This window comes from Xyrauchen texanus, chromosome 50, assembly GCF_025860055.1.
Source record: "Xyrauchen texanus isolate HMW12.3.18 chromosome 50, RBS_HiC_50CHRs, whole genome shotgun sequence".
In the NCBI taxonomy this organism is placed as follows: Eukaryota; Metazoa; Chordata; class Actinopteri; order Cypriniformes; family Catostomidae; genus Xyrauchen; species Xyrauchen texanus.
In genome coordinates this window covers 4,469,863-4,484,485 of record NC_068325.1, presented here as the reverse complement: position 1 = coordinate 4,484,485, position 14,623 = coordinate 4,469,863, and the positions used below count along the sequence as shown (strand labels likewise).

Sequence of the window (14,623 nt, the reverse complement as noted above, 5' to 3'; positions counted from 1 at the left end):
GAGATCAACGGTCAGTGAACATTTTCACTAAATAATACATTAGATTTCTGTTTTTTTTTTCCCCTCACCAAATCTTATTGTATGCTTTCATAACAATCATGAGTCTCATGGAATAATTATGAATCATCTAAATTACACCATTGTGTTCTTTTGAAGCTTGAAGAGGTGGTCAACATAAACTGCCATTGTATGACATCACTGAGCACACATTTCTTTCACAATTTCTTCCTTTGTGCTAAAAAAGAAAGTCATATAGGGTTATAGCAACACAGGGGTGAGTAAACAGTCACTGAATTAACATTTTTGGGTGAACTATCCCTTTAAGTATTTGATACAATGTACTAATTATCTACATACATTTTGCTGCATTGTACTTACATTTAAAGTACCTGCATTTGATTACATCTGTAGTTTAACAGTTTACTTTACCCATAACACTGACATTCATACATATTAAGTGCAGTTTAAGTGTCCAAATAATTTTTAGACCAATATATACAAAAACTAGTTCAACATTTGAATACAAATATATAGGTCTAATAAAAGTGCAAAATGCTGTTCAAATAAAGTCAGTAAGTTAGTTTCCCTGGCTTGTTTTTGTGTACTTAAGCATCGCCATGCCTAAGCATGCTTCACTGTGAAGATGGACAAAGCGGACCCACGTATGATTCTCTACAGGAAGTCATTGACAGGAAATCATTCAGACCTTCTGTCAACCTCAGCAACCCCACCATAACCAACATCTCCTTCACTCTGTATGCTATATTGGGGGTGGTGAGTGAATACAGGACAATCTTCACATATGCGGTTGTGTAATTATGCTCACATCTGAACGTTTGTTGACTGGTCTGTTTCACAGAATGAAAAAGCACAGATTCTAACCACCTTCCTCTGGCTCAGACTGGTAAGTTTATGGTTAGGCATAAACACTAAAGTATATACAGGTTGTTTGCGCAATCATCTGAAGATAAGGAACTTTCCATAAATCTGGTATGACTTTTTTTTTTTTTAAGAATTCAAGGAACAAATCTCATGTTCTGTTATCTAATGTATCTAACATAACATGAAAGTTAGCTAGTTTTTAATCAAGGCTGTGCACCATTCCGAATTGAATAAAGAATGCAGATTTAATTCCAATTGTATTCCTTTATTTGGATTCAATTCGAATTCCAATTTTATGAAATGAAATGATCAACCCTGTTTCTACACATCAAATATCAGTTTTGTGAATGCTAAGCACCTTTATCTAAAAAATTTTTTTTTGAGAGTTGGCCATAACACAAACCTGCTCTTAACTCATGTGTTGTTATAGTACTGGTTTCATGAGTTCCTGCTTTGGGATCCAGAACGCTGTGATGGAATTGAGAAAATCTCGCTTCCTGTAAAAGATCTCTGGATGCCTGACATTATCATTTACGAGTTGTAAGTGCCCTCTTCTGGAGAGTTTGAGGAAATTTTAAGCAATCCAGAGAAAACTGCTCTTTCATAGCTTAGGAGTACATGTTACATTTAAGATTTTTCTCAATAAATTCTATCTTTTTTCTTAAGAGAAACAAAATTAGTTGTTTGTATAAAGGAGTAAGAAAAATAGCTTTTATGGCTACAGAGCTATAAAAAATAATGTTAAATGCAAACTTTGGTATCTTGACAAAAGATAAATGGGAGAAATATCTAAAAAGCAGGAAAAGTCTCTATTGCTCTGTAAATAAAGGAATGTTCCAGGTTAAATACAACTTAACTTGACAGTATCTGTGGCATCCTGTCAGTTACAACAGAAAATAATATCAACTCATCACTCAGTTTGAGAAAACAAACTAAAGTCACATGTTGGGTTGCCAATGTCTCGGTACACGAATAAACCCCCTCGAGTTTTTCACCACTGCTGCAATACAGGATAAAATACCTTTAATATGGGACATTTCACTGTCCAACCAGAGGGTTGGAGAACTACAATATTGGTGGTCTTCACATTGGGTAAAATACGGGGCAGTTATCTAAACTGTTGGCTAAAACATTTCTCACTGATCTCACTGGGCCCAGTGGCCAAAGCTGTAAGTGTTGTTGAACATACGGGCCAAAAGTATTGGCAGTGACATACATTTTGTGTTTTGCAAAGTGTGCTGCTTCAGTATTTTTAGATAATTTTTTCACATGTTTCTATGGTATACTGGAAAACAATGGTAAGCATTTCATAAATTTGAAAGAGTCAGTATTTACAGTGTTGACCCTTGTTCTTCATAACCTCTGCAGTTCGCTCTGGCATGCTGGATATCAGCTTCTGGGCCAAATCCTGACTGATGGCGATCCATTCTTGACTCATTAGTGCTCAGATTTTATCACAATTTGTGGGCTTCGGATTGACCACAGGTGGGAATAAGATCCGGGGAGTAGCCTGTCCATGGATCCAAAATTTCAATGTAATGATCTCCGAGCCTCTTCACAATCAATCTTGCCTTGTGACATGGTGCTCCATCATGCTGGAAAATGCACGGATCATCACCAAATTGCTTCTGGATCGTTGGGAGAAGTTGTCTTGCAGGAAGTTTCGATACCATTCTTTATTCATGGCAGTGTTTTTGGGCAGAATTGTGAGAGAACCCACTCCCTTGGATGAAAAGCAACCCCACACATGGATGGTCTCAGGATGCTTCACTGTTGGCACGACAGAGGACTCATAGTAGTGTTCACCTTTTCTTCTCCGGACTCTCAATTTTCCAGATGTCCCAAACAGTCGGAAGGTGGCTTCATCAGAGAAAATACCTTTGCACCAGTCTTCTGCTGTCCAATCCTTGTACTTCCTGCAGAATTTCAGTCTGTCCTTGATGTTTTTCTTGGAAAGACGTGGCTTCTTTGCTGCCCTCCTTGACACCAGATCATTATCCAAAAGTCTTCCCTCACTGTGCGTGCAGATGCACTCACACCCACCTGCTGCCATTATTGAGCAAGCTCTGCAGTGGTGGTGACACGATTCCATAGCTGACTCCTCAGGAGACAGTCCTGGCACTTGCTGGAAACTCTGGGACATCCTGAAGCCTTCTTCACTGCAGCTGAACCTCTCTCCTTGAAGTTCTTGATGATCCGGTAAATGGTTTTTTCAAGTGCAATATTTTTTGCAGCAATTTCCTTGCATGTGATGCCTTGCAAAGTGATGATGGCTGCATGTCTTACTTTAGAGGTAAACATTGCTAACAAGAACACAATGATTGGAAGCACTTCTTCCCTCCATTTAAATCAATCAGTCTGCTCTTATAATCCAATCAGAATGATAGAGTGTCTTCACCTGACTAGTACTTGTTCACACTTTCCTTGGTGCTGCTGATATGATTAGTGAAATTATGTTAGCTGGTCATTTTGTGCCAGGGCCAAAAAACTGTGAAATTTGGGTTTATGTGATTAAGTAAATTTGTTTGGGCCAATGAAGCTTTTTGCAATTATTTAAAATGCATCTGGTCACGCTGCACAGTAATCTAGAAACAATATGAAATAACACCACAACAACTGAAGCAGACTGTATGGGCATGTGTGAGTTTCCGGGTGTAATGTCCAGAGTGGCGCCAAAAGTTTTTAGCTGTAAATGATGAAATACATATTTGATTAACTCTACTTCCTAACCCAAACCTCAATCCTACTGTTAGTAAAGTACACATTTGACTATAGAGGGAAAATTGAACCTCCAAATCTCACTTGTCATTGATTATGCAAACCGGTTACATACTGATTTCAACACAGGACAAGAACCCAAGACTATAAGGCAGCTGACACAATGTTCTATCAATCGCGCCACAGGAAAAGATTAATTGATGCAAACATGTCTCGTGGTGGGGTGAGCAAGAGACAGATACAGTGGGTGTAGCATCGGGCCTCGTAGAGGCATTTATTTTAAAATAATAGTAAACATAAAATGTCAAAAAGGGGGAATTAAAGTGTCTGGAAAAGTGTGGGAAAATGCATATAAAATGTCCAAACAAAAGTGGAATCTGGCATCCTTGCAGTGAAATGGGGCTCAGTTCAGGATGGGGAGTGTCCAAAGGAATGGTCCAGGATGTGGGCAGGAACCAGCGGTCGCACAAGTCCTCTTCTAGGTTCCAGGGCATTAGGGGCAGTGGCTTCCTTAGCAGCCTGTCTTCCCTGGGTTCCCAGAGAGTGAAGGGAAGGTGGCCCAGCATCCTAGCCTGTCGGCCATGACGTGTGCTGTCATCCCCGCAACGCATCTATCTCATGGCGGGGTTCCGGGGGAGTGAGTCCGGCATGCATCTATTTCATTCGGAATCCTCCCTGCTCTGCTCATGGACCTGCAAGGACACAAGTGTGTGCACACATGGAGATAGAAGCCGGCTCCCTGAGGAGAGGCACGCTCTGCATTTTAAAGCCAGCAGTGATGTCGCTGAAGGATGGCCCTCAGAGGTGGGGCAACAAGAGACAAGAGGAAGGGGTGGGTCCCCTTTAGGCATTGTTCTGATGGAATCTCCTCTTACTCTCCCACCCACTTCCTCGGGGTCCAGAGCCAGAGATGCATGCTCCTTAGCCGTCCACTTGGTAATGCTACTTTCTCAACCAGGCCCTAGGGCTGATTGGGCGAGTTGGATGATACCTCTCTGGGCCAGCCCACCCTTTAGCTCTCATATGGGATGGAACAGAGAAACACGGGTTCAACATGACAGGCTCAACCAGCTGCCGGGTAAATGCTTATTAATTGCCACTTACCCTTTTGGGTGGTGGGAGGCCATTTCCATGGATCCTTTTTGGCCTGCTTCTTGCTTTCCATCTAGTGGTGATTGACGTCACTTCCATGCCCACATTCTCCACCACTGTAGCAGGGTGAGCAAGAGACAGGGTGTAGCATCAAGCCTCAGAGAGACGTTTATTATAAATAATAATAAACATGTTAAAAATGGGGAAATAAAGCTATAATGGGTGAAAAGTGTCCAAACAAAAGGGGAATGTGACATCTCTTGGTGAAATCTGGTTCAGTGCAGAATGGGGAGTGTCCAAAGGATGGGCCAGGATGTGGGCATGGACTGTTGATCACTTGCACTCCCTTTCTAGGTTCTGGGGAGTAAGGAGCTGCGGCTTAGTCTTCCCTGGGGCCATGGCGAGTGCGTTATTTTTCCCCCCACCCGTATTCCGACAACTCCCGCTATTGATATAATTAGACGTCAAATGATTGGACGAAAGTTGTCTATACTGTATGTCACCAGCTTGACGATGCCTTCTGATTAGATGGTTATCTTACGTGGTTAAGAAAAAAAACAGTTGGAAGAAGATGCAGGGGAAAGACAGACAAAACAGGTCAATCTCTTTGTTGGTAATTTCATAATTGATAGCTCCGTACAAAAAATGTAGCCACCTTCAAGACAAGTCATTAGGGTGATTCTATAACTTCTGACACTTTGCTATTGTGATAGTAGAAAAAGTGTGATTTTCTTTTTATTAGCAGTAAATGTCTGATAAATGTACTGCAAAGAAAATAATAAGTTATATGTGGCATCACTTTGTCCTGAACAATAATGAGCGAGACTACATGTATGGAAATAGTTAATATTAAACTAGAAAAAAAAGTTTGCTGCCCAAAGCCATGGGGCATCTTGATATATATTTATATATATATATTGGTTGGTAGCACACTAGCTTCCTTGCCTGTTGGCGACAACGTGTGCTGTCATCAACCACAACACATCTAACTTGCGACTGGGTTCTGGGGGAGTCATTTATGTCAGGGATACTTGAACATTTTGTAGAAACATGTGGTCTTTCTGTGTCAATACATTGAACATTTTATGTGTTAACATGATGAAATGTTATGAAATTACTTACTAACCTTGTCAGCTCTTCATGGCCAACTTCTGTTATGACCATGTAAATCCGGAAAACATTGGGAATTTCGCACAGTTTGCTTAACTTGCCCAAGGATACTACAAAGGTATGTGACATAAATATCTGTTTGCATGGAGCAAACTCCATCCATAGGAATTACACTGCTCATAACTAGAAGTTCATCCCACTGCTAATGGGGTGATTTACATAACATTACAGCTCAAATAAATCGCAAATGCTGCCGATAGAGCTTAACTTGTCTTGAACCCGGACCATTCCTATAATGTCATTGCTGTCTAGGAGAAACAACTAACTTAATAAAGTTCAACTAGCTTAATAAAGTGATCTCATCTGTGATTTTATTTTCAATTGTCAATTTGTTTGATCAGTTCATTCATGTACTGTATATCTGTTTCTCCTCCTGCTCAGTGTGGATGATGACTTATCTCAGGCTTGCCCATATGTTTACGTAAACCATACGGGCCACATCCGCTATGACAGGATGTTGAGGTTGGTTAGCGCCTGCAATCTTCAGATCTTCAGTTTTCCCTTCGACATACAGAACTGCTCTTTCACCTTCGGATCCTACATGCACACCAGTAACTTTTCCACTTCCAAAGCATTCCTTATTTCTGCAATATCAGCATTACAACATTATTATTTCCTGCCAAGCCATTTCCCTTCATATGTTTTCTGATTCACTTAAGGTTAACGAACATGACAAGACTGAAGCCATATCATGTTGTATATGTGGTTAGACTATCACAAGAAGCTCCAGATCCCGGCCAACACCGACATTCATTCTTGTGTCTATATTTTAAAGTGATTTGATATCTAGACAACCAGTTGGCATCTAGCTGTTTTGACAAGTGAAAAAGCAGAAATCTGACAACTATAAGTTGAGGTGAATGTATCTATCAGTTCTTGAAGGCTTTACTATCTTTGGGGGTCAGTCAAAAATAATATCCTCATATAATGAAAACTCTATTTATTAGCAAAGTAGCATGTTTCAGGCAGTTTCAGTAACTAGTTATGAGCATAGACCACAGGCCAACTTCACTTTAAATGTAGAAATGAGACTTTATTACTACACAACTACTAACTAATATAACACACCTAGACACACAAACATGATAAGCACATAAAGAAATAAGATTTGAAGCAGAGAAAATTAATAAAACTGATCTAATATGGAATCTAAGCAACCAAACTGGCACAGTTGCTAGGGAGGGTAGAGTCTCATGGGTAACCTCCTCGTGGTCGCAATTAGGAGTTCTCACTCTCAATGGGACATGTGATAAGTTGTGTGTGGATCACGATGAGTACCATGAGCCTCCCATGCTGTGAGTCTCCACGGTGCCATGCACAACGAGTCACGTGATAAGATGCACGGATTGACGGTCTCAGAAGTGGAGTCAACCCTCTGCCTTGTCTGAGACTTGTCCTCTGCCACCAGGATTGAGGTGAGTAACCGCACCACCACGAGGACCTACTAAGTAGTGGGAATTGGCATTCCAAATTGGGAGAAAAAAGGGGATACAATTAAATGTATATATAAAATGTATCCATTAATTTGAAAATGGTTTTGAAATTATGTTTTAATGCTCCATCTTAGTAATAATCTGGAGGATTGTATTTACATTCCTTGTACATTGAGAAGGAAGTGTTTGGCTGAGTCAATGGTCTGGAGTTCCGTTTGAAGACTGAATCGAATTTGGATTGGTTTTATGCATAAGAAAATCTAAAAAATTCTAAAACTTAGTTCCTCAAGACATGGTCTTTTAACTCTTTTCTGCCTTATCACCCCAGAAAGGTTTTAGCCAATCAGAAGTTACCTTTGAGAAGAGGTGTGGCCAGGGATTTTCATTTCCCTGGTCTAAAATTTGTATATATTAGTCATGAACTTTATAACATGAATGCGAGTTATCAAGAAATGATCTACATCAACTTTCTCCAAATAAAACGACAAATGTATACATAATAATCATACTTGCAATAAATGGTTAGTTTACTAACTATTAATACATGAATAACAGATGATTAAAGGTCATAATGGTCAACTTGTTAGTTATAAGTCATAAATATTAAATGATTGATGGTCATAATAACACCATTTTCAGGATTACAGCCAGACTAGGCATTAGGTGGGGGTGATTTGATACTTATCTGCATATAAAGATTCTGTGCATTTTTGAGTGTGAAGTGGAGGTAAGAGTCCTGCGATTAGGTCGAAAGCACAGGGCACCTTTCACATTGACAGTCTGTTTTTTAGGATCTGTTGCGACTCCCTGTCTCTGACCAGTTTCCCTTTGTTTACAATAATTAATTTTACATGTGCTGTCATGCGGTAGCTGGCCAACAGGATGATGTAGTTTTGTGAGACTACCAATTTAGTTCTTTAAGAGAATATTTGAGCTGAACACTAAGGAAGGCAATTCTCCGGTACCGGCTGCGTCCATAAAATCCTGCTTTGTTCTGTAGCAGTTGAAACTATGCAGATGCATTATTAGATGACGTTAGGTCAAACATCTTGGTGCCGTCTCTCTAGGAAGGTAGTTTTATGACAAAAGTCCCAGTGTGTGGCTCCAGTGAACGCAAGTTTATTCTTAGTGAATTCCCCCTCAGTGTTGTCGAAGTTCTTGCGCTCTGACTTTGTTGGGCAGAATTAACTACGAACACGACAAAAGACAATAAACTAAGTCTTTAAAAGTGTACAAAATGATGACCTTCTGTTTTGTAGTGTGTGTTTGACCTTAGTATGTCCTTGTACACATACAGTACATTATTGTGCAAATTATCCCATTCCAACTACTGATTTAGCTGATTGGTATGGCAGTTTCCTGGACGAGTGTACCTGTAATACTAACACCTGTTATCCTTTCAGTAAAGGATGTCCGTGTCAGTCCTGCTCTGTCCTTTGACGAGATGACACAGAACTCAAAACAATACCTGGCGGCCAGTGGAGAGTGGGAGCTGGTGGCAATCTTTGGCAAAGCCGGGATTCAGAATTTCGGAGTAGACGAATGGGACATCATCACTTTCTGGGTGAGAAAGGAATCCAATCTTTCAAATCCTGTCATGACCATGTAAAGCTTTTGGTAAAGCATATATTTAGCATAGCACAATAATACTATTACTATTTCTGCAGTGTATAGCATGTACAAAATTGTAACAGTTCGGGAAAGGAGGATGCGGGAACCGGAGTAACAAACAACAAGACTTTAAACTGAAACATAATGACACACACACAGAGCAGCCACGTGTGTATTTCTCTCTCTCTCTCTCTCTCTCTCTCTCCCTCTCTCTCTCTGGCTTCCCCGGCTCTTCCCTTATCTCTCTCCCGCTTATTAAGCAACTCATCCTCACGGCCCGGCCACACCCTCCTCGTCGTCACACTACTCCACCGCCGATTCAGGCCAGGGCGCTTGCTTACCCCCCATCTCTGGAGGAGAGACGCTGCCCTTTCAGCCCTTCTGCAACCCGATGGTCCTCCACCTCCTGGCTGACGGCAGGAGTTCCTCTGTCCCCTGGGGACGGCAATGGATACTCCGCTTCCTGTTGGATGGCAGCGGGTCCTCCACCTCCTGACGGATGGTAGCAACCCCTCCATTCAACGCAACGCTCCGCTTCCAACGCCTCCTGGGCCTCCCTCGGCCCTGCCTCCTGGGCCTCCCAAGTCTTCTACGGCTCCGCCTCCGAAGTCCTCCTTGGCTCCGCCCCACGCGCCTCTGCCGGCCCCTATCCTGCGGCCACCACCCAGGTCCTCCAAGCCTACCCACATTACGTGGTCAACTCCCAGGCCACCTGAGCCTGTCCTTGCCCTGAGGTCAGCACCCAGACCTCCTGAACCGGTCCTTGCCCCATGGCCATCTCCTAGGCCACCAAAACCGGCCTCTGTCCTGTGGCCACGTCGCAGGCCTCCTGACCCGGCCCCTGACCTGTGGCCTCCTCCTGGGCTCCCTGACCCAGTCCCTGTCCTGTGGCCTCCTCCCAGGGCTCTTGACCCTGTTCCTGACCTGTGGCCTCCTCCCAGGCCTCCTGACCCGGCCCCTGTCCTGTGGCCTCCCCCCAGGACTTCCTGCCTGCCCTCTGTGCCCCCTTGGACTTCCTGCCTGCCCTCTGTGCCACCTTGGACTTCCTGCCTGCCCTCTGTGCCCCCTTGGACTTCCTGCCTGCTCTCGTGCCCCCCCTGGTCTGCCCGTCTGCTCCTGGTGTTTTTTTTCTTTGTTTCTTTTATTTCGGATCGTCTGGGATCCGATCCTTTGAGGGGGGGCTATGTTATGTATGACCTTGTCTTGTTTTTCCGTTGCCCCTTTGTTTTCCATTTTTGTCACTTTTGTTATTCCATAGTTTTCACTTTTGTCCCTTCTGTAGCTCCACAGTCTTGTTAGCCCTCGTGTTCACTGTTCATTGTTTTCACCTGCCCTCGTTAGTTTCCCATTGGTTTCTGTTTATCACCTTGTCATGTTATTTTGAGTTCTGTTTGTTCATTGGCCCTTTTGTCTCATGTTCATGTATTTATACCCTGTCTGTTTGTTCAGTCACTGTCGATCGTTGAATGTTTATGAAAGTTGTTAAGCCTGCTCTGTGTTCCCTTCCCGAGTTCTCTGTTCATGTTTATTTCCCCATTGTGGGTTTTCCTTTGTGTTCGTTTATGTTAATAAAGTTGCTGCATTTGGATCCTCAACCTTCGTCTGCCTTCGTTGTCTGCAATTCGTAACAATACCTAAGACGTGAACCTACCTCAGTTTCTTTGTGTTTAGCCTTAATAACATCTTCTCTTTCTCCCAATCCAACTGTTGCTGTAATTATTTAATGAACGTTAATTTTCTGTAAACTACATACCATATTCCTCACCGTGCATGCTTAGTCCTGATATGCCACGCACAGCACAGGAAAGGAAACTGCTGCTCATGCCATCCAATGAACAGGATATTTGGATTGTAGTTTAGAAATAAAACAGTCAATGATATTTTGAATCCTCTTTTTTGTCGACGAACATAAAGAAATTTTGGTAAAGTTTGTATTTTTTAAACTACATTTTAGTCTTGTCTATTTTCGTCAACAATATTGCACGTTGACATAGTCACAGTTAGTGTTTAATGACGTCGGTGGCATCTCGTCATCGTCTCGTCTTAGTCATAGAAAAAAGGAAAATTTTTCATCATAGTTTTCGTTAACGAAATTAACACTAATGTATACTGTGCTAGTATGAATACTAGTATGCAGTTTTCTTTTAAGAGTTCATGGATAACCAGCTAAATTTGGTCAAATGTGCAGTATACAACAGAGCACACTTCACACAATCCTGAATTCCACAATGCAATGCTTTCAACTCCACAAATGAAACGGATGTAATTACAGTCACATTTTAAGTATTGGATTGGACCATCCAAAATACATTTAACACAAAAATGAATTAAAAATCCATATTCAGTAAGTAATAAGCTTGTATTCCATTCCAAACATTCAAATCAGAGTGCTGTAAATGACTTTTCTTTCTTTTTTAAGAGTACTCTTTATTGGGAAAGGTTTCGGTCATGTTTACATTTTGTCTTGATTAATAAAGTATACAATTTCGAAACATACTTGGGTTAATTATAAGAAAAGTTTCACCAAAAATATAAATTCCCCTTCTCTCCCAATCCCCATCCTCCAAAGACATGCCAGAAAACCCTATGTCAGCAATCCCAAATGCGCAAAATACTTAATAGAAAGCATTTCTGATTGGCTAAGTTGTCTGGATAAAAAAGGCTTTTTTTATTTTTTATAAATTGGCTATTTGGAAGGAAAAAATGGACAAGCCATTCAATATGTCTTGCCACAACTTCCAGTTTAATTAGGAAATACTGTATGTCAACAAAGGAAAAAAAACTGTGCACATAAAGCCATTTCATGGCATCTTTCAACAAAGTCTATTCAAATGTAAAATATCAAACTGTTTCCACTCATCAGGTGGTGATAAAGCGACGGCCAATACTTTATGTGGTGAACCTGATCATCCCCAGCACTTTCCTCATGATCGTTGATATCCTGTCTTTCTACCTGCCACCACACAGCATGGACCGCTCTTCCTTCAAAATGACCCTCATTCTGGGCTACACAGTGTTTCTATTGATTATGAATGGCCTGCTACCCGGCACTGCAAATGGAACGCCTTTAATAGGTCAGTGAGTACCACACCTGGAGTCGCAAATTCAAATCCAGGGCATGCTGATTGACTCCAGCCAGGTCTCCTAAGCAACCAAATTGGCCCGGTTGCTAGGGAGGGTAGAGTCACATGGGGTAACCGCCACGTGGTCACCATAATGTGGTTCTCGTTCTCGGTGGTGCACATGGCGAGTTGTGCGTGGATGCCGCAGAGAATAGTGTGGGCCTCCACATGCACTATGTCTCCGTGGTAACGCGCTCAACAAGCCACATGATAAGATGCATGGATTAACCATGTCTCAGACATGGAAGCAACTGAGATTCGTCCTCCACCACCCAGATTGAGGTGAGTCACTACGACACCACTAGAACTTAAGAGCACATTGGGAATTAAGCATTCCAAATTGGGGAGAAAATCTGGCGAGAGATGTTGAACATGTCGGCAATGCTGACGGAATAACTGCAGCATTTGGTTTGGCCTCCTCAGGTATCTATTTCTCCGTGTGTCTGGCGCTTATGGTCCTTAGTCTACTGGAGACTGTCATCATTACCTGCATTCTCCATCATAAAAACATGAAGCACAGGGAGGTGCCGCACTGGGTACAGGTGGTGGTGATGGGGTTCATTGCTAAACTCATTTGCTACAGTTTTCCTGATGACCCCCCATCCAAACTTGGAGAGAAACAGGGCAATCACTTGGACGTCAAACCCTCAGAGTCAACCTCCACTCAACAAAAAAGTAAGACACCTGTTTCACAACAATAAATCAATTAATCTTTTCTAATATGCTGTTCTATGTAGTGAGCAGCAAAACGTTAAATGGACCTTGGTCAGGGTGAATGGCATATTTCATTTGACACAAATAAAAACGAGGGTGTGAGGGATAAACGTACGTATTCAATGCAAGTATGTGAATGTAATTGCCTCTAGCTAATCAGTCTTGATTTTTACGGTGTTGTGTTCCACAATTTGGTAGATGGGAATTTATAATACAACGAAATTAAGCATTAACAGAGTTGTCAGATAGGCCTCTATACTGGCCTGCAGCACAAACAGTGGTGGAGCAAAAGTTTGAGAACCTCGCCCCGATGTCGCCCTGTTTATTGCTAGCTACCTGAGGATTAACAATTAATTTAATGGTATATTTGAAGGTCTCTCTATCACCCACCTCTGGTAGTAACAAACTGAGGTTTGTTACAGCCAGAGCAACAAAAGAGCACACGTTAAGCCACATTCGACCAAGACCCCCCTTTTGGGTCAACACATTTTTACTTTGGCTGTCCCCTGGTTTTTCATCGAAACTCGAATTCTAGAAACCTGAATCTATATTTTCCCCACATTATTGCGCAGACACAACCAAAGACTTCTATCAAGTTAGTCCACTGTCGGCCATATTTGCAATGCTCCCGGGAGGCTATTTCCTGTCATTACATTGCAGCTCCTATCTACTTAAATGGGAAAGACTGAAATCTCCTTAACGGTTGGTCAAGATTACGATAAAAGGAACAAACATATTTCAAATCAGCGGTAAAATCTGACAACACTAGAATAATGACAGGGATGTCTGTATCTTAAAGGTGATTGGCTCTTTTATGCAGGACCTTCTACATTTGTTGGCCATTGGCTACCATTGGGCGTTCCTATTGCTATAATTTATTTTAATAAAATGGCCCATATCTGCTAAATAATCTCTGGCACAACCCATCATTGCCCAATATCTTATTCCAGTTTTAAGGGGACCAAAATTCAAACAATGACATTTACTTCACATTTGCAATGCATTGGCCAGGCATTTGCATTTAGCCTCAATCATGTCATGCCTATGTTCTCCAGGGTTTCTGAATTTGTTTTTGGGAAAGTCTATTTTCATCAGTTAAACAATCAACACGAAGTTAGGCAGTCGTGTTGTTGCAAATAGCTACTACATTTTCTGTACAAGATGGTGGCGTTGCATGTTTTTAAATCATGTAGCTTTTCAGTAGCAAAGCTTTTTCATTGGTTAAGTTGCAGGGTAGCATTGACAAACCCTACAACTTAAGCAATCAAGCAATCAAGTTGTATGTCCGCTATTTCCTGTCAGCTGATTACAATCCAAACTACTTACAGTATGCTTAAAAATCGCAAATTAATTATTCTTTTGCGGCAGTTCATCAGGCAAACGGGTTAAAGTGGATAGCTTGCCCAACACAGAGTACAACCTATTGAACAGACAGTATATCTATCCCTCACAGCCTCATTTTTATTAAATATGGTGTCTACTGTAGTATGAATGACAACTGCACTTTCAGATACTAAAGCTAATTTTCCTCTTATGTTCCTAGCCTCAGGAGCCATGACACTGGAGTTGCCTGAACTCAGACAGATTAGTAAGTATCTTAGAGAGATGCATTCGTATTTGTCCATTCTACGAAGGGAAGATGAACTACAGGACCAGTGGTGCCATGTGGGCTACATCCTCGACTTCCTCCTGTTCCGCATTTACCTGCTGATAATCACGGGCTACGGACTTGTCATTATATGCATGTGGTGCATTTGGATGAACCGTTAGAAATAGGCAAAGTTAAGGAAAGAGTGTTCAGATAGATTTTTGCATGTTTTCCCCCATTCACTGAGGCAGAAATGTGACAATGTAGTGTGGACATGATTGTACCATTATTAT

General features: G+C 41.7%; 1 protein-coding gene across 1 annotated transcript; it reads left to right on the top strand.

The window, feature by feature from the left end:
* Positions 1-627: 627 nt before the first annotated feature.
* Positions 628-14,512, top strand: LOC127640966 (5-hydroxytryptamine receptor 3A-like). Its single transcript, XM_052123707.1, has 8 exons — positions 628-774; positions 860-904; positions 1,313-1,422; positions 6,244-6,413; positions 8,699-8,859; positions 11,770-11,980; positions 12,452-12,703; positions 14,286-14,512. The coding sequence occupies exons 1-8, from the start codon at positions 628-630 to the stop codon at positions 14,510-14,512; spliced, it is 1,323 nt and encodes a 440-aa protein (XP_051979667.1).
* The last annotated feature ends 111 nt before the right edge of the window (positions 14,513-14,623 follow it).